Source organism: Lupinus angustifolius, chromosome LG07, assembly GCF_001865875.1.
Source record: "Lupinus angustifolius cultivar Tanjil chromosome LG07, LupAngTanjil_v1.0, whole genome shotgun sequence".
NCBI classification, from domain to species: domain Eukaryota; kingdom Viridiplantae; phylum Streptophyta; class Magnoliopsida; order Fabales; family Fabaceae; genus Lupinus; species Lupinus angustifolius.
This window is the reverse complement of record NC_032015.1, coordinates 3,893,986-3,916,174: the sequence shown is the minus strand read 5'-3', so window position 1 is coordinate 3,916,174 and position 22,189 is coordinate 3,893,986. Positions and strand designations below refer to the sequence as shown.

At 34.6% G+C, this 22,189-nt stretch overlaps 1 protein-coding gene across 3 annotated transcripts; it reads left to right on the top strand.

Annotated features, from left to right (window-relative positions):
* LOC109351867 (serine/threonine-protein kinase EDR1-like) lies at positions 3,089–21,757 on the top strand. 3 transcript variants are annotated; one of them, XM_019593532.1, is made up of 17 exons: positions 3,091–3,484; positions 5,054–5,451; positions 10,670–10,873; positions 11,481–11,669; positions 11,796–12,040; positions 12,713–12,832; positions 13,057–13,146; positions 14,725–14,820; positions 15,585–15,683; positions 17,382–17,487; positions 18,372–18,660; positions 19,738–19,861; positions 19,964–19,983; positions 20,248–20,404; positions 20,862–21,150; positions 21,270–21,342; positions 21,467–21,757. In XM_019593532.1, the coding sequence occupies exons 2-17, from the start codon at positions 5,203–5,205 to the stop codon at positions 21,544–21,546; spliced, it is 2,430 nt and encodes an 809-aa protein (XP_019449077.1). In that variant the 5' UTR covers positions 3,091–3,484; positions 5,054–5,202; the 3' UTR covers positions 21,547–21,757. The 3 variants fall into 3 exon arrangements, with proteins under 3 accessions (XP_019449079.1, XP_019449077.1, XP_019449078.1); XM_019593533.1 differs by lacking the exon at positions 3,091–3,484 and adding an exon at positions 4,818–4,965; XM_019593534.1 differs by lacking the exon at positions 13,057–13,146 and having other exon boundaries at positions 3,089–3,484.

Sequence of the window (22,189 nt, the reverse complement as noted above, 5' to 3'; positions counted from 1 at the left end):
TGATTTTATCCACTAGATAAACATATTGTTAGTTGATAATTTGATAGTTTGAAACTAATGATGAATTATGAAGGTTTTCCTCCCAAATAATTTTTTTCTTATATAACTAGAGTCAACCTTCATTACCATATTAAATAAACTTATGCTAGCCCCCTAATCTATTACGTAATCTATAATAATTTAGGATAAATCAGTTTTTATATATTATAAGTAGGCGAAGCTTTTAAAAAATCTATTTAGTTTAACAAATTATGTTTTAGGTCATTAAAAGACAAACTTTTAAATTTATTAGACTAACCTATTTAATTATATTATATAATAATAATTATATTATATTATTTTTTTAATAAAATAATATGATTGTATATGTAATTTTGATGTAAAATACATAAAAATATAATTTGATTATTAGAGTTAGATGAGTTTAATTAAAACTTAAAAGTATATTTATTAATATAAGCATGCTGACCTAGAGAAAGAATACTGATTTAAACCAAATGTCTATTTATATATATATATATATATATTAAATATTTATTATGTGACACAAGAATTAGCTTAATGACAGAGGAAGACTATAACTTTTTTACGTGGACATTTTTTATCACTCGAATCAATGAAAAAGATTATGTAGTAACACAATAAAATTTTATTTTGGCCATAGAAATATTTTCAAAAAAATATAATATCCAAAATATCAATTAGGTCAATATTGACTTTAAATATTACTTTACTTAATCTTCTTATTATAAGTAAAATCTAAAAGGTTTTAATGCTATTTTTTGTGATAGGTTATACTTTCCAAGCATCATTTGATTTTTCTCCATATATACCCCGACTAAAAGATTTGAATATCTCTGTTTTTTATTATTGTCATTCATTAACAATATTAAATGAGAATAATATCATAATCTTATAATAATTTTTTAAAATCAAGAAAAATGCAATTTAATTGGAAATATTTTAATCAGTAATGTATTATTTTAAAAAGCACTACTTATTTTGTTGATAAATTAATTGTAATTAGTTGTAAAAAACTAAAAACAAATACTACGTTGACTAATTTAACTTGGGTACAAACTAAGATATCCCCATTTCAGCCCTGGCTCACCTACCTTTAGAGATGCAACTGTGTAACACATAAAAGTTGATCCTTGCACCCCATAAAACTTTCCCATCCTTATATTTGAAATAAATGTACTTGTCTTTCAACATTGTTAACCCATGTAAAATGAATTCTAAGTGCTGGATGTGGCTCAAAAGGAAAAGAGTCAAAATATCTATGTATCAATAATGTAAAAATTTATATACAATTAGTTTATTATTTATTATTCATTTGTATTATTTTTATTTAAAAATCAATAATAATTGAAAATGAATATGAATGATATATGGACAGTATAAAAACTCTTACACTATCAATACATCAAATTTTGTTTTTGTAAAAGGAAAAACATGGAATATGTTACTTCGCTCTAAAACAACATACAATTAATTTGACTAGAATAACTTCACAGTTTCTCCACAGTAAATATTGTATCATATTCGTTTGTTCACATCTAAATCATTAATCTAGGGTTTCCTTAATTAACAATTCACACACGCTTCATAACCTTTACATACCCTATATATTTTACTATAAATTGTTTTAATTTTTTATTCTTAAAACACCTCATTACATGCACAATTTATTCTTCTTGTCATTGTCATCAAATTAATATAAAGATAACTTTATTGTCACTTGCACAACAAAAATACATTTATTGTTACCTTTTCTGACGAGAAAAAGGAACAATTTCATGCAACTTGGTCATATACCACAAATTCATGCGAGAAAAATCCCAATTTCCTAACATCATATGACAATTTGACTATCACCAACTTGGTCCTACACTAATTTCACACTTCCGTGGCAGCTTATGCTCCATGTGGTTCACGAAGATTGTACCAACTTGTGCTTAAATACTATTCATGTAAAATTTTCTTCTTTGTTTATGGTCTTATGGATGTTGTTTTATGATGATATATGATCTGATTTATTTAATTTATACGAAATTCAATGTAAAACAATTTGACATATGATATATTTATCAAGCATGCATTGTTTCACGTAGCACTAGTGCACGCCATATATATGTTTTTTTACTCAATCAAAAGCAAGTTGTTCATAATAAAACGTGACATCTATAAAAATATTGACAATAGTAATAACTTAGGGTTAGATTGGGAGTTGGATTTTAGAGGGGAAGGGAGGGAAAGGGAAGGCTTGGGAACCATGAAATACACTTGTTTCATAGCTCCCAAGCCTTCCCTTTCCCTCCCTCTCCCTCCAAAATCCAACTCCCAAACTAACCCTTAAAGTATTAACCAACATGTATAACACAACTTGGATAGGATTATATAAATCTTTAGATGATCAACAACCACTAAACAAACCTATTAGGAGTACCATGTTAACGCTGTTTAATTGGAGCCTAAACGTACTTTATCTAAATACCTAAATTACATATAATTTTATGTATTAATAATATGAATTTTTTTACACTATTAGTATATTGTACATAATATATAAGAATGATAAATTATATATTAATTATGTATAAGACTATATTCATATAAATATTAACGTGATATGAAAAAATACAATGGTACAGGATCCTTTTTAAGTATCATACAATGGAAAAAAATTCCTTTCAATTTTAAAGGTAAAAAAGTTATGATTCTCTCTCACAAATGTTCTTCTAACATTTTGTTGGGAAAAAACAATGAATAATGATAATCAGAATTGAGGGGGAAGTATATCACATCCATCTCATATTCTAAAGTAGTTTCAAATCTTATTTTCCACAAACATATTACTTGAATTTATAAATTTAAGTATTTATTAATTTTTTTAGATTTGAGACAGTTTAGGACAATATATGTTTTGGACAAATTTTTTTGTCTGAAATAATATACTTAATCATATCTTAGATCAATAAAAAATATGACATGTAAATTAAAAAATTTAATTTTTAATCAAAGAGAGTAGAATTCTTTTAGGTAGCTAGATGTAGAGTGTAGAGAGGTTCTTAGATCCCTCTCCCCTTGCACGTGACCTACCCCTCTCGCCACTCCTACTCTTCTCAACAACAGTCGAATCAACACAATTTTCTAACTAAAAAACTCTCTCTCTCTCTTACAAACCCAAGAGCCCATCGCTTTCTCCTCTTGACTCCTTCCAAAAATTCTAAACAACTAATTAATATCAAATCAAATCCATCTCCCTTTCATTCTCCTCCTTTACACCACCCTCCCTTTCTCTTGTTCTCTCTCTCTCAACTTGATTCATTGGCGCGTGTGTGTATCTTCCGTATTGTAATGCCTTCTCCATCACTTCAGCATCTCTGTAATAATAATAAGACGGTTTGAGATTCAAATTCCATTCGATTAATACAACACAGTTTTCCGCTTCAATCGCTTTCATTTCATCTCTTCCTTAACGGTATAATAACCGCTCCTCCTTTTCTCTCCTTCTTCATCTTATATTTCTTTCATCTTTTGCAATACCGTTTTCACTTCATGCATTCGATTTTTTTGTCATTGATGTTTCCTTTGGTATAATTTCTTTTGCTTATTGGTGATTTAGGTTTTAGAATTAATGGAGGTGATTCTTTGTGTAATATAAACAAACATGGTAGAATGTTCCACGCTTGATCCTCTTTCGAAACATGAGTTTGATCTGAATGTGCGTGTGTTTTTTATATACTTGTTTTTTCCGTTTCTTATGCGTCTTTCATCTTTTTGAAAATTAGATTGATTAGATGGATGAACTTTGAAATTGCGATTGTTATGTGAAGTGGTTCCTGATGTTTGGTTTGACGTTTATGCTTCTATTGATGCTGTAGTTATTTCATGCAAATCATGTGAGAACTGAGTAGTAACTGGTTCTATCCTCATGTCATATGCGGTTTATAAGTTGTAACTTTGTTGATTTCAGAAGTAAACGATTCCACCCTCACCTGATGCATGTGGTGGTGTTATAATTTTTTTTTCATGTTTTTGTCGTTTTTCGGTACTACCGGTTTAATTCTATAAATGCATTAATTGATGATCAATAAAAGTACTTCCGATATGGATGCATGGCATATGGAGTTATAATTGTACATTATGGACACATGGAACAAATATGTCAGTATCTAGTACATTATGCACATGGACGAGAGTTTTAAATTGCAGTATGCAACCACAATTGTGGCTGCAATATTGTTGTCACAGGGGTCTCGGCAATGACATCACAATCGTAAATACGGCCACATCAGCTATATTTTACAGCAACTGTGACCACAACTGAAAACCATTTACTTTTTATCATTCATAAGAATGGCCTGGTTATTTAATATAGTTGCAATATAACATTATCCAAAACCCAGTGAAGAAGATAAGTTATGCCTTTTAACCTAGATATCTGAGTTTCCTAGTACAAGTGTCTAGATCGATACTTCTGAGTTGGAAGTGATTCATACTCAACTTTTATCTCTATGGTCTCACCGTCCCTTTGGCAATGAGGGTAGACACAGATTCAACATCTCTTGTTTTTATGTGGCATATTGGCATACCAGCGAAAAGGAATATGAGGAATGCCAAACTTGCAGGAATGTTGTGTGTTGTTTAATGGTTACTTGTTTAATGCATGATTCTGGACCGAGTCATCCTTGCTTCTTTACACCCACTGCTATTTTAGTTGTCGATACCAGTTCTTAAATTATCGCCTATGGTTGCTTACTTCTAGGATCATCTCAGTGACCGATTGTCAGTTGTGACTTGTCGGAGTTTAATTCATAGAGATTATTGCACTGAAGAAATAGGTTATTTTTAAAAAAATTTGCAATTTATATTTTTCTATGCTAGCATAATCGGATGTTGCTGGAATTTTTTCATGTTAACTTAATTGGCTCTTGCTGGGAAATTCTCCAATTTTATGTGGTATTTGATGAATTGAAAATTATCTTTCCTTCATGTACTGATATTGTTTTCTCAATATGCCATATACCTTGTTATTTGGTTCTTGCAGGTCACATGACATCTAGCCTGAAAGAGTTGAAGCAACTAAAAACTAAAGTATGTAGTTCAATGAATTGTGGTAACAACCTTTAGTTTGTTATGTCTCTTATGGATTAATAAGCGCAGTGAAATGGTTTTACACTCCAAACACATTAGAACATGGAGGACACACAAGAAGATGCAGGCCCATCAGAGCAAAGACCATCCAACATGTCATTGTGGCCTTCAAATTTCGTCGAAAGACTTGGATCCGTTTCCTTGGACTCTCGGGACGAGATCTTAAATTATAAAGAATCATCTAAACATTCTAACCACGATGTTATGTCACCTCGGAAAGCTTCAGAAATTCTCTGGCACACTGGAATGCTTTCAGAACCAATACCAAATGGTTTTTATTCAGTCATTCCGGTGAGAATCAATTCCTGCAATATCTTCTTAGTTAGGATATTCAATTGCTCTTGCTAGAGTTTCTAGTAATTTCTTGTTTTGTGTAGTTATTGCTGAGAAGTGTTGATACTTCTTTATGAGAATTTTGAATTTCTTTTCCGATGTTGAAATCTCCTATAAAACTTGCTTGAGTCTTTGACATCCGTTCCTTACAAAACTGTTATTGTTTTAGTTTTTTTTTTTGCAGTTTTAAATGACATGTACAATAAGTTCCGGACACGATGCATTTGATTGATCATGTTACAAGTGTAGTTGTGTTTTCAACATAACTTCCCCATTCAATTAGAGATATTAAATTGTAATGATGAAGATAACAAGAACCGATAGACAAACAGAATTCCATTAGTTGAGAATATCCAAGTTGAGTTGGAATTTCGTGTTATAATACATGCGAGGAAAACATGTTATCAATGTCAATTGTCATTTTTCTTTGTTTATCTTATACATGTGTTGTAAGTACATTTTCTTTTGTTTTATCTTCTTTGTCCTCTCTTAATTACAACAACAACCAAACCTTAATCCTAACAGGTGCGGTTGACTAATGCAATAACAAAAGCACATGTTTATGTATTTAATAAGAAGGGAGAATAAGAGGATAAGAAATCCTACCAAAAACCAAAAGTAACATCTAAGAACTTTGTAAATGGCCATGCAATAAAGCATGCCACCCCCTCTAAATATCTACTATAGGAACACCACTAAAAAGCTGATAAACATTGGTACAAAAAACACACAAAAACTTGAAAGAATACTCAGAATCCCAATCAGAATTCAGTGGTTCTTGGTAGGGTTGCTTGTATAGAACTTTATTGAGAGAAATTGAAAGATTGCAAGAGTGGATTAGTACAATTGATAGGTTCCTCGACTCTTTCCTCTGGTTCCTCAACCAAAAACTACTCTCCCTTCTTCAGCCAACCCCCAAAGTCCCCTTTATAGAAAATCTAACCAATTTAACTACCTAAGGGTATTGTGGGCATTTTACTACCACTTAACCACTTTTTTCTTTCCCCTTCTATACACATTTTTTATACAAGGCTTAGCCCTAGCCCTATCAATACCCCTCTAAAAGAATTAACTTGTCCTCAAGTGGAAAAATTGGAAATCTTTCTTGTAAAGAAGCTGCCCCTCCCAAGTACAGTTAGGACTAGGAAGGTCCTGCCATTTAACCAACATCTCCACATTCCCTTGACTATCTTCCCTGCTGTCAATGATGTCTTCTAGAGTGACTTCCAACTCCAACTCTTCATTCAACATTGGAGGCTGAGGCTGAGGTTGTTGATGAGGTTTGAGAGCCTTTTTTAAAAGGGATACATGGAACACTAGGTGGATTTTAGCATGAGGAGGCAAAGTTAGTGTATAGGCAACAACCTCTACCTTACTAATCACTTGATAAGGGCCATAATAACGTGGAGCTAACTTAGCATAGGATCTGGTAGCCAAAGATTTCAGCTTGTAAGGTTGCAATTTGAGATACACCCAGTCATCCACCTCAAATTCCATTACCCTTATGTGTTTTTCAGCTTGCTATTTCGTCATATTCTGAGCCTTTGATAGGTTATGCTTTAGTTCTTCTAGGATACTATCCCTTTGGGCAAACAATTTGTTCACTTCTTCCACCTTAGAGGGAATAGCTCTTGCCTTCAAGAGTATAGGGGGTTCTCTGCCATACAAGGCCCTAAATGGTGTCATTCCAGCTGAACTGCTGTAGTTGGAATTGAAACAAAACTCTGCCTAATGTAACCAATCCAACCATTGTTTAGGTTTAGGTCCCACAAAGCATCTGAGGTAGGTCTATAAGTTTCAATCATAACCACCACTGGTAGGAAAACCATCTGTCTGTGGGTGGTATGATGTACTAAATTTCAATTGAGTATTAGCCATTTTAAACAACTCCTTCCAAAACTGGCTCAAAAACAAAGAATCTCTATTCGAGACTATAGAGGTAGGTAAACCATGTAATTTAACCACTTCTTTCAGAATCACAGTGGCCACATCCTTGGCTGAGTAAGGGTGCCCTAAGCAAAAATATGAGCATACTTGGACAGTGTATCCACCACAACAAAGATAGTGTCCTTCCCTTTTACCTTCGGCAACCCCCTATGAAGTCCATTGATATATGCATCCAGATTTGTTGAGGGATGGGTAGAGGTTGCATCAAACTTGTTGGGGCCAGTGTGGTATACTTGTTCCTCTAGCATACTTCTCAATTCTCCACAAAACTATTGATATCTAACTTTATACCCTCCCATAACAAAAAATAGCAATCTTCTTATAAGTCCTAAAGTGTCCTGAATGACCTCCCATAGGATTTTCATGGCATTCAACAATGATGATAGGGATCCTGTTAGAAGATCTGGATAGAACCAACCTACCCTTGTAGTAATACACTCCTTTCTTCAACTCAAAATCTGGATGGTCAGTAGGAGAAACCACTAATTCATGCATGACCCTCCTCCACTTCGGATCTTGTTACAACTCTTTCCAAATATCAACCTCCTCACTAGTCTGTATAGAGATGGTAGAGTACATCAATTTCCTTGAGAGAGCATCAGCCATAGAATTCTCACTCCATGGTTGATACTGGATTTCAAAATCCAAACCCACTAGTTTCACTGCCCATTTGAACTACTCATCTAAAAAGAGTCTCTACTCAGTTAGGAATTTAAAACTCCTTTGGTCTGTTCTGATGATGAAATGCATCCCCATAAGATAGTGCCTCCAATTATGATTTGCTTGGATCAATGCCATTAATTCCCTCTTATACACAAACTTTTGCTGAGCCCTTAGTGATAGCCCTGGCTCTAGAAGGCCAATAGTCTTCCATTTTGCATCAAGACAACCCCAGACCCTTGCCGGAAGCATCTGTCTCCACCACGAATTCCTTATTAAAATCAGGAACTGCAAGCAGGGGTAGATCTACCATAGCAACTTTTAATCTTTCAAAGGCAGTGGTAGACTCTTGAGTCCAAATGATAGCATCCTTCTTGAGCAAGTCAATGAGGGTTTGGCTATCTTCCCATAATCCTTGACAAATCTCCTATAATACCCAATGAAACCAAAAAATCCCCTTAAACCCTTGATATTGGTAGGTTGAGGCCAAGACTTCATATCTTCTACTTTTGTCAGATCAGCAGATACCCCTTTCTCAAATATGATATGCCCTAGGTACTCAACGTTGTCCTGACCAAAGCTACACTTCTTCTGATTTGCCTTTAGGGAATGCTCAACTAGTAATGGCAACACTTCTTGTAAGTGATGGCTATGAGAAGCTAGATCAAGGATATACACCAAGATATCATCAAAGAAAACTAGGGTGAATTTCCTTAAGTAAGGCTTTAGGATCTCATTCATTAGGGATTGAAAAGTAAGGCTTTAGGATCTCATTCATTAGGAATTTCCTTAAGTAAGGCTTTAGGATCTCATGAGTCCTAAACGCTATCTTTTCCACATCTCTACCCTCATCCTTATTGGATGATAACCTGACTTGAGGTCCATCTTAGAAAACACCATTGCACCACCAATTTCATCTAGCAACTCCTCAACAAGGGGGATAAGGAATTTGTTTGGCACGACGATCTTATTGAGTGCCCTATAATTCACATAAAATCTCCACCCACCATCCTTCTTTTTCACTAAAATGATGGGACTAGAGTATGGACTTATACTGGGTCTAATCACACCAGCCCCCATCATTTTAGATACCAACCTCTCCACTTTAGCTTTCTGGTAATAGGACATCTGTAGGGTCTAAGATTAGGGATCTCAGCTCATTCCTTCAGGTGAATGGTGTGATCTTGCCTCCTGGAGGGTGGGAGTCCTTGATGATCCTAAAATACCTCCTGATACCGTTGTAGAACCCCCTAGTTCTGCTGGAACTTCCCCTTATGATCTAGGAGGTCGTTGTGTGTCACACTATATCGAAAGCCCATTGGATTTGCACCAGAGCGACGATAGAAAAGTAACCATATCCCAGACTTAATCAAGAGGCCAAAAGAAGTCATTGAAAATTCTATTGTTCCTTTCAATCCAAATACACCAAAGGACCACATAAACAGCATCACCATCTTTACTATTACCAGAAACCTATAAACTTAACGAGCAGGGAAGAGGGCAAGTCCATAGGGAAGATCCATGACTCGTAAAAATACCAAACATATTCTAAAGAACATTTGTCGCTGTCAAGCAGTGTAAAAAGAAGATGAAGTCCACTTTCAGATTCTAAAATACACATTATTCACATATTATACGAGGAGATAACGCAACCAGAGGTCTGCGTTTCTATAGCATGTCCTTGGTATTAATCCTATTGAGACAGCATTCCAAACAAAAGCTCTAAGGACATCTCCAAACATAAAAAAAAGCTTTACACTTCCAAATGGGTTTCTCCAAACATAAAAAAAAGGACATCTCGGTGAAGCAAGGTTTTTTAGAAAAAATCAGGGTTATACAAACTACAAGTTTTAGAGTTTAAGTACTTAGGTTATGTAAGTTTTAGGAATGCCATTAAGGATCTTTTTCAGTTACCTAGTAAGAGTGGTGTAGCATACGTAGGCAGTGCTTGACTTAATTAGTGGAGCTGAAGAGGAGTAGCAATGTGCATGCAAAGGCAGAGGTTCTTGTTGCATAATAGCACATTTTTACTTTGGTTGGAACACACTAGAGGGACAGACTTAAAGCGTGTCTTTAGCTGGCGCAAAATAGTTACTATTTATAATATCAATAGAGGTATCTGTTTTGAAGAAAAAAACCATTAGAGGTAGCATTGATTGTTAAAGAAAGGATCATTTCTTTTTGCATGAAGATGTAAAGTCAGTATATTCTGGAATTTGACAATGATTGTAGACATTCTGTTGTGTTCACGTATAACTATTAGCCTGTAAATTGTTTCAGAATGTGGGGGCACTGTACCCTCATTAGAGTCAGATAAAGTTTCTTGATGGAAGATGATTATATTTCAGCCTGTTTGTTATTCTTCTTAATATGTCTATTTTGTGTAGTGCTTATGGTTACTTAGATGTACAATACATTTGCTTAAAAGTATAATTTAAAATGTGTTGCAATAATCTTCAGCTCTTTTGCTGTGTAGACACTAGTTTATAGGGCATCCCTGTTCTTCATGTGTAAGTGGTATGCTTCTTCCCAACATTTGTTTGCCATTAATTAATCTGATAATGTGCAGGAGAAAAGACTCAAGAAACTTTTTGATAGTATTCCTACTATGGACGAACTTCATGCTTTGGGTGTAGAGGGTTTTCGAGCTGATATCATTCTTGTAGATGCAGAGAAAGATAGAAAGCTATCCATGTTGAAGCAACTAATTGTGACATTAGTTAAAGGATTGAGCTCAAATCCAGCTGCGATGATTAAGAAGATAGCTGGATTGGTATGTCCTTTTCCTTTGTTGAATCTTGTTGTGTAACTCTTGTTTATTGTGCATTGATTTCCTAACATATGACTGTTGTTCCATAGTCATCACATGAGAAGATTTTTTTCCTTGTAAATAAAATGTAATTAACAATGTCAATTACTTTCAGAATAGTCCTAGTGTCAATTTTATAGAAATTCAGTCGTTCTAGTTGGCTGTGTTATCCACATTATAGTATGTACTTCTATTTTAACTTATTTTGTGGTTCTTGTTACTATGTATGGATTTCCGAATATGGTTATCTTGCAATAATTTTTTCCCTTGTTCAAAGATTATACTTCACAATGTCAAATACTTCCTGTATAGCCCTAGTGTCAATTGTTTAGAGATGTATTCATTTGAGATGGCTGTGCTATTCATATTTTCTGGTTTTAGTCAGCTGCAACTTTTTTCAAATGAAATCATTCCATTTTAATTATCAATTACAAGCTTGTTGGCAGGAATTACTAGATTAGTGTCCATTATGTATTATCTATTGGAATTTTATTGTCTTCATTAGTTAGTTATTTTTCTTAGCATAATAAAAGGTGCCTTATATTTATTTTGACCTCAATTTTTTGCACAGGTTGCTGATGTTTATAAGCGACCAACTGTGGAAAGTCCAGCAAAATCTGCACCAGAGGAAACCTTGCACATGTTTGAGAATCGTGGTGTCCAAATGCTGGGGCAAATAAGGCATGGTTCATGCCGTCCTCGAGCTATATTATTTAAAGTACTAGCTGATACAGTAGGTCTTGAAAGCAGGCTTATGATGGTAAGCTCCGAATGCGCTGAATTCTAATGAGAATGTCTTTAGCAAAAGAGTTTTCTTATAAATATTCAATTTTGTTTACTATATCAAATTTTAAAGGATATGTCTTGCCTCTCCACTCTCTGTCAGGGGTTTCCAAAGGATGGTGCTGCTGAATGTATAGACTCTTACAAGCATATGTCTGTGGCAGTTGTATTAAATTCTGTGGAACTGCTGGTCGATCTCATGCGTTTCCCTGGCCAATTGTTGCCACAATCCACTAAGTCAATTTTTATGACACATATCTATGCAGCAGGAGAGAGTGATTCAGCGGAAAATGATTCTTGTGATTCACCATTAGAACCAAACAGTCCTTTATATGGGGTTTCAGAGAGGTTTGGAAAGACTGGATATTTATTGCTTTGGCTTTATTACATTTTTGCTCCATTTAGTTCCTCTAAATTTTATGCTGTCCCCTAATTTTAATTGTAAAAATCCGATCATCATATTGTTCAATTTCTTGCAATTTAGTCCTCATTTTGTCCCTATTTTCTAATGTGGCATTGTGCCACATTTTATCTATAAGTCAGCCAAGTCAATTGAAGAGGGCCTCATCATCAATTTTTATTTTATGTTGGCAAAAAGGTATTGCTACATCAGCGAAAACAGTGCTACTTCAGCATCAAACTGACATAGTCACTTGATTTTATCAATCCGAGAACTACGAGGATAAGATGGTTTCAGTTCAAGATAAGGAGAGAGAAATTGGACTTAGGTGAAACTAGGAGGAATAAAAGTATAATTAGGACTTTACATTTGTACTTTTGAGTGCAACTTGTTAAGAGAAGTCTCACATCGGATGGGAATATGGTCAAGTTTGTGCTTATAAGGCTTAGGCATCCCTTACACTAAGAGTTAGCTTTTGGGATTGAGTTAGGCCTAGTCTTCACAATTCTAATACAACTCTTACTATGCATTAGCCAAATGACCTAGGCCCTTATATCTGTTCTGCCAGTAAAGGGACTTGTCAATTGACCAGTATTTTTTTTCTTTGTCCCCTCTTACAGTGTCGAGAAGGAGGAAAACCTCCTATTCCAAAAAAGATTCGAAGCTTCTTCAAATGTATCAGGTCTTTCCTTGCGAAATATGATGTTACGATCAAATACCAGTCTGGACAGGAAAATGAGGTAATACTTCCATCACTTATCCAGAGATGTCTATCGTTTGCCTTTTTACATTGTTTTCTTTTTCAGCTGAATATTTTTTCCATTTCACTTCAAAATGTTCTTAAATTAGGATCAGTCTTTCTTTTTTCCAGAAAATAATTGTGAATCTTTTTTTATACTAAAATCTCCTAATAGATGTAGAATACCGATCATTTCTTGTTGAATGGTTTTGTCAATTTCCCCAGTTTGTCTCATAGTGAACCCAATATTGCAACTGCATTTAGTCGGCGTGGTCGGAGAAAGGTCATTGCTGAACAGAGGACTGCTAGTTCAAGGTTATTCATCATTCCTTTGTGTTTTAGGTTGATACGAGACTATGAGTATGCATGTTATGTTCATAGAAAATGTTGGTATTATCCATGATCTTGGTTTATGTTATTTTGTTGCTCATGGTACATAAAAACCTCAGTTTGATTTATTAGAAGAAGCCTGCAATTTATATTTGATGGCTGGCGTTATGAGTATTTTCTCGAGTCTGGATAGACTCTTGGTCTCTGTCATTATTCTGAGGGTTAAAGTTCCTTAGGCTAGAGTGTTTGCCACTATGCTTGACTTTTGGCGAGAAAAACAGTCCCGTAGTTGCAAGTATGAAAAATGTAGTATAAAATTATTCCATATCAGGTCTGATAGTTAATTAGCCACACTCTTCACTCATCATTATTCTCCTTTTTAATTTCTTTTTTTGCAATAATAATGCTCCTGGTCTGTGTTTGTAAAATTTGTTATTGCTCTATTCCTCTATCGCACTTTTTATGTATAACTTGGGACCTGTTTACAAAAATATTTTTTACCTGAAGACATGGTCTGGTCCATGTCATAGAGAATGGTAAAATGGAGAAAATGGTGATAACTGGCAAATGGTTATTTCGGATGAAGGCTTCTATTACCGTTATTATTGCCAGTTTAGATAGAAAGATTCTTATTTCTCGATAAATCTACTTGGTTTCAGATGGTTTGAGTTTGATCACTATGATCTTTGTTGACTATTTTGACTTTTGAAAGTGATGTAAGTATTTTTTACCTTGATATTTAGGATCTAGCACAATATGATTACAGAACTTAAGACTACTTTTCCACTAACACTACACAACATTATTAGACCAAAAATAATGCTGGTCAGAATTACAATGATTAAACTGAAAATGGAATTTAATTTCACCTGGCCCAAGTTTATGAGGAGCAAAGTGGCATATAATAATGCTTTATTCCAAAAATATGAAAAAACCAATCATATTTTCAGCATTCGAATCAATAATGACGTTTTGAGTTTTGTACTCATTTTTAACCAGAGAATATGTTAATTTCAGGATGGGGTATTCTTTTTACCTACTTTTCTTGTTTTATTTGCTGAAGCTTTGTTAGATGCCTTTCTAATATGCTGACTAGTGGATCTCACATGAGTGGTTGGAATTTTATTGGTTGTGCCTTCAAATATATACTTGTTAATTTTATTTTTATTTTATTTTGTTAATATATTATTTATCTAAAATTCAGCATCTGATTAAAATAATCTTTGATCAGTTAGTGGTTGGATAAGAGAAAATCACATTCTGCAAGAAACTATTCATGGCTTAATTGAATTCTCAAGTCTTCCAAAGTGATTAGGAGTGCATTTTCATGCAAGTCTTTGTACTACTTTTGCAGCATACTCTCGATTGGTGAAAGAGTGCTTCCCTGTTGTAAAAGTGGTGCACCTGCACATCACATACTGATGCCGATTTAATTCTTTTAATTGCTTTATGTATAATTGTTCTATGAATTAGCTGGTATGGCATCTAAATTATCTCCATATTCTATGTGTTAAAACAAGTTAGGATATCAGTTATTTATGTTATTTCTTTTCTTTTTTGCAGTCCAGAACATCCATCATTCCAAGGACATGGACGATCCATGCTTAGTGGTGGTAGGACACTTTTTAGAGAATTTGCTGATGACCAGGCTGCATCAAGGTTTATGCCTTCATGGGACCTTTATATTTGCTTGTAGTTTGTGATTGGCTGCTAGCTGCTTTTATTTTCACTCTATTTTTTGTTGTGTGCTCTTTTAACTCTATTTTTTCTTTATTCAAGTTTGAGTTGTTCTGTCATGTTTTCCACTTCTATTTATCGTATCTATAACACAATTTATCAGATTATGTACTTGGAAAACTAAAATGAAATGATAAATTAGCATCACTCTAGGTGGTGCAGTGGACTAGGTACTGTAGAGATTATTTCCTTCTCTACTTAAAAATTTGTGTACCTGTTGTGAGAGCTGAAAGAGAGGCATAAGCAGAGAGCAAAGAGGATTCTGTAAAACAGAGAATTGTTTCTTAATGGAATGAATGAGGATAAACTGAGTTAGCTACTTATACAACTAGGAGGCAGTTACAGACAACTGGCTCTCTCTAACAGGGTCTAACAATCTATAACAAGGCTAAATGCCTTCTTTAGTCAGCAAGCAACTAGCTTGACCTATCAACTACTACACACTAAAATCTAATGATATATATGTGGAAATGATCGAAACTAAGAGTCAGGACTATAATGAACATATTCCTCCCAAGTAACATCAATTTACTATTAAGTTGAGGCGGTATCCTTGGTAGTACCAAAAAGATTGACTATTAAGTTTGTTGTAGTAAGTTATGATCATTAAACGCAGTTTTGTACCTTCATGTGATGAACTATTTCTTCCTCACATTTACGAATAGATGAATTTGTTTATTTTCCAGATTCAGCTATAAGTCAGATGGTGTGTCCTCATCAGAAGAATGTAGGTCACGAAGAAGAAGCTTCAGCATTACTCCAGAAATTGGTGATGATATCGTAAGGTTGATTGTTGGTCTATTATGCTTTTGGATTTGATTATTTTACAGTCAAAAAATGCTTTCAACCAAAATCTTTTTCTTGAACATTTTGATTATAAATATTTGTGAAAGCAAGAGAAGCTAATGGAAATGTCTTCATTACCTCTATATTTAATGATTTAGTTTGTTTTTTGTTTTGAATATTTGACTGAATTATCTATTTTTGAATTTATACTTTTTTTTGCAAAATTCACACTGTTCATTTCTGTTAGAAGATATTAAGATATTGGGGTTATTATTCGTTGTGTTCTGAGGCTTGGGCTTGTACACTTAAGTATTATAAATAGGAGTACTATGTTATGGAGTTCTAACATGTTATCTTGTCAATCCTATTTCTCAGTTTGCTACAATAGTCTGTATCTTTTCTTTCTTCCCTAACTCTATAATTCTCAATAATTCCTTTCATGTTGGTTCCTGTTTATGTTAAATATGATAGTTTCTCCAGATGGTTCTGTTTGTTAAATACATGTGATTAATTATATCCTATATCCTCTTCAATAAATTCTTCAATGTTATTTTTTGCATTCGGTAGTTCGACGTTAAAAGGTTCAGAGATTTTTTTTTGCTATTTTAGTTTTCTATCAGATTTGCAACATATTCTGTTGAAGTGTTGATAATGAAATGGTGTTTCCCTATTTCATTAGCATAAAATTATTTACACCATAGAAACCAAGCTTATCTAGTATATGTATTGTTTATTTGTTTTCAAATCTCAGCATGACTAGAAACGTTTAGGACTTGGATTTTGCCTTTGGAAAGTAGAGGTTGACTTGGTCCATTTGGAGCAAGCTTATGTTGCCATTTGATGTTGGATGCTACTTCTTTGTAGCCTTTATAGGTCTTCTTTGGTATTTGCACAATCCAGAGTTATGAGTACAAAAGTGCTTTATGTTTCACTATCTTAACTCAGTACCTTACACTGATAGAACTAATGCATTATGGAATTTTTCTCTTTTCGATGGAGAACTGATAAGAGGTCATGGGTTTAAATCTTGGAAACAACATCCTTGCTTGTGGGGTAAGACTGTGTACATCTACTCTCCCTAGTCCCCAGTCCCCACTAGGTGGGACCCTCATGCATTGGGCCGCCGTTTTTTTGTTGGAGAACAGTGTGGTGTGTCTGGCTTTTAAGTGTAACAGCGTGAATTTTTATTTGCAGTTACTTGCTACCTCATCTTTTATTAGAAAAGGCATTTTCTCTCTTGAAGGACACATGTTGAGGGGTAGAGCTTTGTTGTGGGTAGACTATTGGATTTTAAAGGGTTTCTTTGATCTACTATGAAAAGAGATTACTGATGTTTTCTCCTTTCTTCTCTTCCCTCTATTTCAGGAGGGTTCCTTATCCCTGTTCCTTGCACTCTTTTCATTTATAATCCAAAACAGAAAAGCTTTAGGTTAGAAATGTTTATCAATTGACTTTTGTATTATAATTCAACTTCATAATGATCTAATTTGACAGTTCCTGCTTTATGTTAATTAACTAAAACAGGGAATGTGCGATTGTATTTGTACTATGGTCAAATGAATTAGTGGTCCTTTTATCTAAGTTTTCATCTCACACAATCATCTGTTATTTTAATTATATGTGTAATTTATTGTATATGTGCTGGTTTTTATTGGTAAGCTATTTTAATATTATAACTCAGTAACTAATCTTTCTAGGGCTGTACGGGCAATGAATGAAACAATGAAGCAAAATCGCCTTTTGAGAGAAAGGGGGGATGAAAGTTCACTGTCCCATTCTCCTAATGCAGATATTCCGAAAAATGTATGTCCACATTCTTTTGCCAACAATGCTGTATGCTATTACTTAATCCTTCTTTCTCTGCCTGTGCATCATTGAAAATTTCTTATGTGTCACAACTAAGGTTTGATTGACTCACACAATCAGAAGATAGCTATACTCTATCATAATTCATACCTCTGTTTTGGCAACAGTGGAGTACACTATATTTTAAACCTACTACTTGCTAAGTGTTAAAAATCCCACATTAGTTGAGTATATGTGCTCCGATACCAATTTTAGAGTAAATAAGCCTAATTTAGGCCTGATTATAATATGGTATCAGAGATGTTGGGTCTTACCATTCATTACTAAAAAAATGTCGGATCATCCGCAGCTCTAAGTGTAAGAGTTTGTATCAAGTGTTCAGTCCCACATCGGTTGAATATGGATTAAGAACCATTTATGAAGACTCCCTCAATGAGTTAGCTTTTTTGGATAATGGCTTAGATAATCCTCCCTCAATGAGTTTGGCTTTTGTGGTGGCGTTAAGACTAGTTATTCCAATTCAACTTTTAAAGTTATTCATAATTTTAGTATAATTTATTTATGGTAATTGTCAATAGTCTTAACTCTATGTTGACTGCGGAGTTGTTTTTTTCATTTTTGTTGACTGGAGTATTAATGTGTGACTTTATACACAATATATATTAAAAATGGATTAGCTTATAAGACATGGAATTATTTAGTCCATGTTAAATATATTCTAAGTTCTATGTGATATTACCATTCTGCTTATGAGTTCTACGTGTTATCCCCGGATTGCTTCTATGTTCTACGTGTTATCCCCGGATTGCTTCTATGTTCTATGTGTTATTTCCACTCTGCTTCTAAGTTCTACGTGTTATTTCTGCTGCTATATCTCACAGGTGTCAAATTTACATCCCGATGGTCATGTTGAAAGGTCTCCTTTATATTCTCTTCATCGTGACCACATAACTTCACAGAAGGCCATGTCGTTACCCTCTTCACCACATGATTACAGAGGACAAGCATCTGAACGAAGCGGGCCATCACGAAATGGAGTAAATGGTGAAATGGGGTCAACTTTGAATAGAGTCCTTGAATTACCGATGTTCAATAATCGGCCTTTGTTACCATTTGAAGAATGGAATATTGACTTCTCAGAATTGACTGTTGGAACTCGTGTTGGGATTGGTAAGTTTTGCTTCAGTTATTGAAATTGTACGATTTATGATTTTTACAATGCGATTCAGTTTCATTCGTATGGTATATAATGCGAATTGTGTACAAAGTCAAAAGTCATGATTGAATTGTTGATTTGATTGTGAATCGCTGTTTCTGGAAGAATCACTTGACTCTTACAGTTTGATTCCTGTGTATGTTTGATTGTGACAGATCTGATCCAGATCTCAGATCTGTCTCAGCCAACTGGAAAATTCCCTAGTTTTTCCACTGTCTGTTTTCCAATTGAAGAGACTGATCTCCAAGAGCCTTAAAAACCTTCATTACTAAAAACCACTTTTCCCACTTCAAAAAATGGATAATTCATTTCCCCCTTCTTTTTGGGTGTCATCAAGTTCAGGGCTTGGGTTTATCTAGGAGTCTAGTCTGCGCATTGTGAAGGTGGAAAGGAGTATAATAATTAATAAATTAGTAAAGAAACCTAACTTAGAGTTAGTAATTGAGGAATCCGAAAACCGACCAAACTTAATAAGGAAAAATGAATTTTTAGAATTCATAAGGAAACAAATTGAAATTTCGGTCACCAGTCCTCAATACTCACTATCGAGTTGTAACCAAAGTAGATCAAGAGAAGGGACGATGCCAGACAGATTTGAGCTAATGTCAAAGAGGCCAAAGGCCCAGAATGAAATGAGTCTGTAATCCAGAATAATTTCATTGACTGATCACCGAGCAAGAAAGGCACTTTACATAACATTTCAGGCACAAAACTCTATAAATGTGTCATCAAGTTAGGTTAGGCCAACCTTGGAACTTGGCATGGTCACCTTTTCTGATCTAGCACCACACAACAAACACCTAAATGATATGTTGTTAATTTGTTGTTAATTAGATATTCATGCTGTTGTTAATTTGTTATTGAACTTGTGTTAGCTCAATATTTGAGCTAATATTTTATTCTTACTAATTCATAAAATATGATACCATTGAGGATTAGAAACTATCCATTTTGATTCATGATTTGAATTGCGATGGAAACAACCTCGCTCCATATAATTTATGGAACTTGTTTGCTGTATTCTTTCCCAGGGTTCTTTGCAGAAGTTTTCCGTGGCATATGGAATGGCACAGATGTTGCAATCAAGGTTTTTCTGGAGCAAGATTTAACTGATGAAAACATGGAAGATTTCTGCAATGAGATAACCATCCTCAGGTATTTTTTTATTGATTTTCTATTTGTCAACTTTTGCCAATTTTTGTTACTTTCAACATTCACTGACTCCCAATTTCTATTCTGTTTTTTGTTTTCCTCCAGCCGGCTCCGTCATCCTAATGGTACTCTTAACATCCTGACTAGCTATTTATATAATTATGTCTTTTCACTACCCAATCTTGTTGTAGATTCTGTTATCTAGGGATAGTAATTGATGCAAGGTAGCTTTTCTGGAAAAAATGGCACTGAATTTTTCATTTTGTCATCATGATCCTCCTTGCTCGGGATAAAGACAATGATATTGTGTATATATGTTGTAAGAATCTCATGTAGCTTGTTTCCTTTGAGATCGGCTGTTATTTATCAAGTGATTAAATTTTATGCAGTTATCTTATTTCTTGGTGCATGCACAAGGCCTCCGCGTTTGTCAATGGTTACTGAATACATGGATATGGGATCCTTGTACTACTTGATTCATTTGAGTGGTCAAAAGAAGAAGATTAGCTGGAGGAAAAGACTAAAGATGTTACGTGACATTTGCAGGTAAGTGTTATGATTCACACCTTTCTGAACCTGATCTTCATTGAACACATTGATTGGTTCTCCATTGTTTTCCAATAAGTCATATGGATTGCATTGTTCATGTGAAAAATCTATAATCTGTTTTAAAAACACAGAGACCATGCACCTATATATATATACAGAGAGAGAGAGAGAGACGAATCCTTCCATAGTGAATATAAGGCAAAACATTTGACTGTAATGGGGAATGGTAAATGGAACTTACAACTCATCAGATGTTCTGAACTTCATTGATATAATGCTACAAGAATTATTAGGAATTGCCAGTCGTATTGCGTTTCAGTCAAATGCATTAGTCGTTGAGTTTTTCTGTTGAGACTACTTTCGATTTTGTGGATTATCTCATTTGAAGTTTTAATGTTAGAAAACATTGCATTTGATCTGTTAACATTGATGAGAACACCTTGGTGGTGTGTAGGGGCTTGATGCACATACATCGTATGAGGATTATTCACCGCGACGTGAAAAGTGCAAATTGCCTTGTGGACAAGCATTGGACAGTAAAAATCTGTGATTTTGGACTTTCAAGATTAATCACTGATACTCCCATGACAGATGCTTCATCTGCTGGAACTCCAGAATGGATGGCGCCTGAACTTATTCGAAGTGAACCATTCACTGAAAAATGTGACATCTTTAGCTTGGGGGTGATAATGTGGGAGCTCAGCACCTTAAGTAGGCCATGGGAAGGCATACCAGCAGAGAGGGTTTGACAGACAACTTGTTCATCTTCCATGATTTCTATTTTCGTTACTTGAATTTTTTATTTTACGAGTCCTAAAATTGTAAGAAATTATGTTCACATCCATTTTTCTCTGCTGATTAGGTGGTTTATGCTGTTGCTCATGAGGGTTCCAGGCTGGAGATTCCCGAAGGCCCATTGAGTAGGCTGATTTCAGGTCTCTCACTTCCAAATAGTGTCATGCCTTTTTCATTTCAAGGCTTCTTTTCATCACATATAATGATGGCAGAACTCAGTCTCTATCTAGTTTAACTCGTTATTTCCTTGTTTTTCGTTTGCAGAGTGTTGGGCAGATCCGAATGAGCGGCCAAGTTGTGAGGAAATCCTCTCTCGCTTGGTGGACATAGAGTACTCAATATGATAATAATGCAGTGTTTATCTTATGTAAATAGTGAACTTTGCACAGAGACGTAGAGTTATATTTTTTTGTCGGCTGATGTTGTAAACTTTATGAATTTTGTTCTTGTTATGAAAACATGTTGAAACGTGAAACATGCATGGGTGCATTCTGTCTTAAATGGTGTCATTCTATGATACACGTTCTTGAGTTTTGGTGTATCATACACACTGTCTATATCCCTCGTAGTACTTCCTTATTGGGATTTCGTCCTGTTTTTCTATAATTTAGGGAGTGCCCAAAACCATCTTTTCGCCCCTTCACCGCCCTGTCGTCCCCCACCACTGAAGATACTGTTTCAGTGACTTACACTCACCTCCTGACAACCAAAATGCAGCTTATCCATCTTTAGATTTCACCCTAAAGAATTCATTTTCCCCATCACTGAAGATACTGTAACTTAACTCCCAACAACCAAGTAGTAGCTTATTGGTTGTAAGATTTTGTCCATAAGAATTATTTTTTTCCCGTACGGTGGTTATCTAATGTGGATTTGGAACCTTTGAGTCAAATAAGAAGTGTCTCTAGTGATCCATCCAAAGGAACTTTTCGTGAGACGCCCTTTATCTTTCAAGTGATAAAACGCAGTGGCATTCACCATCAACTT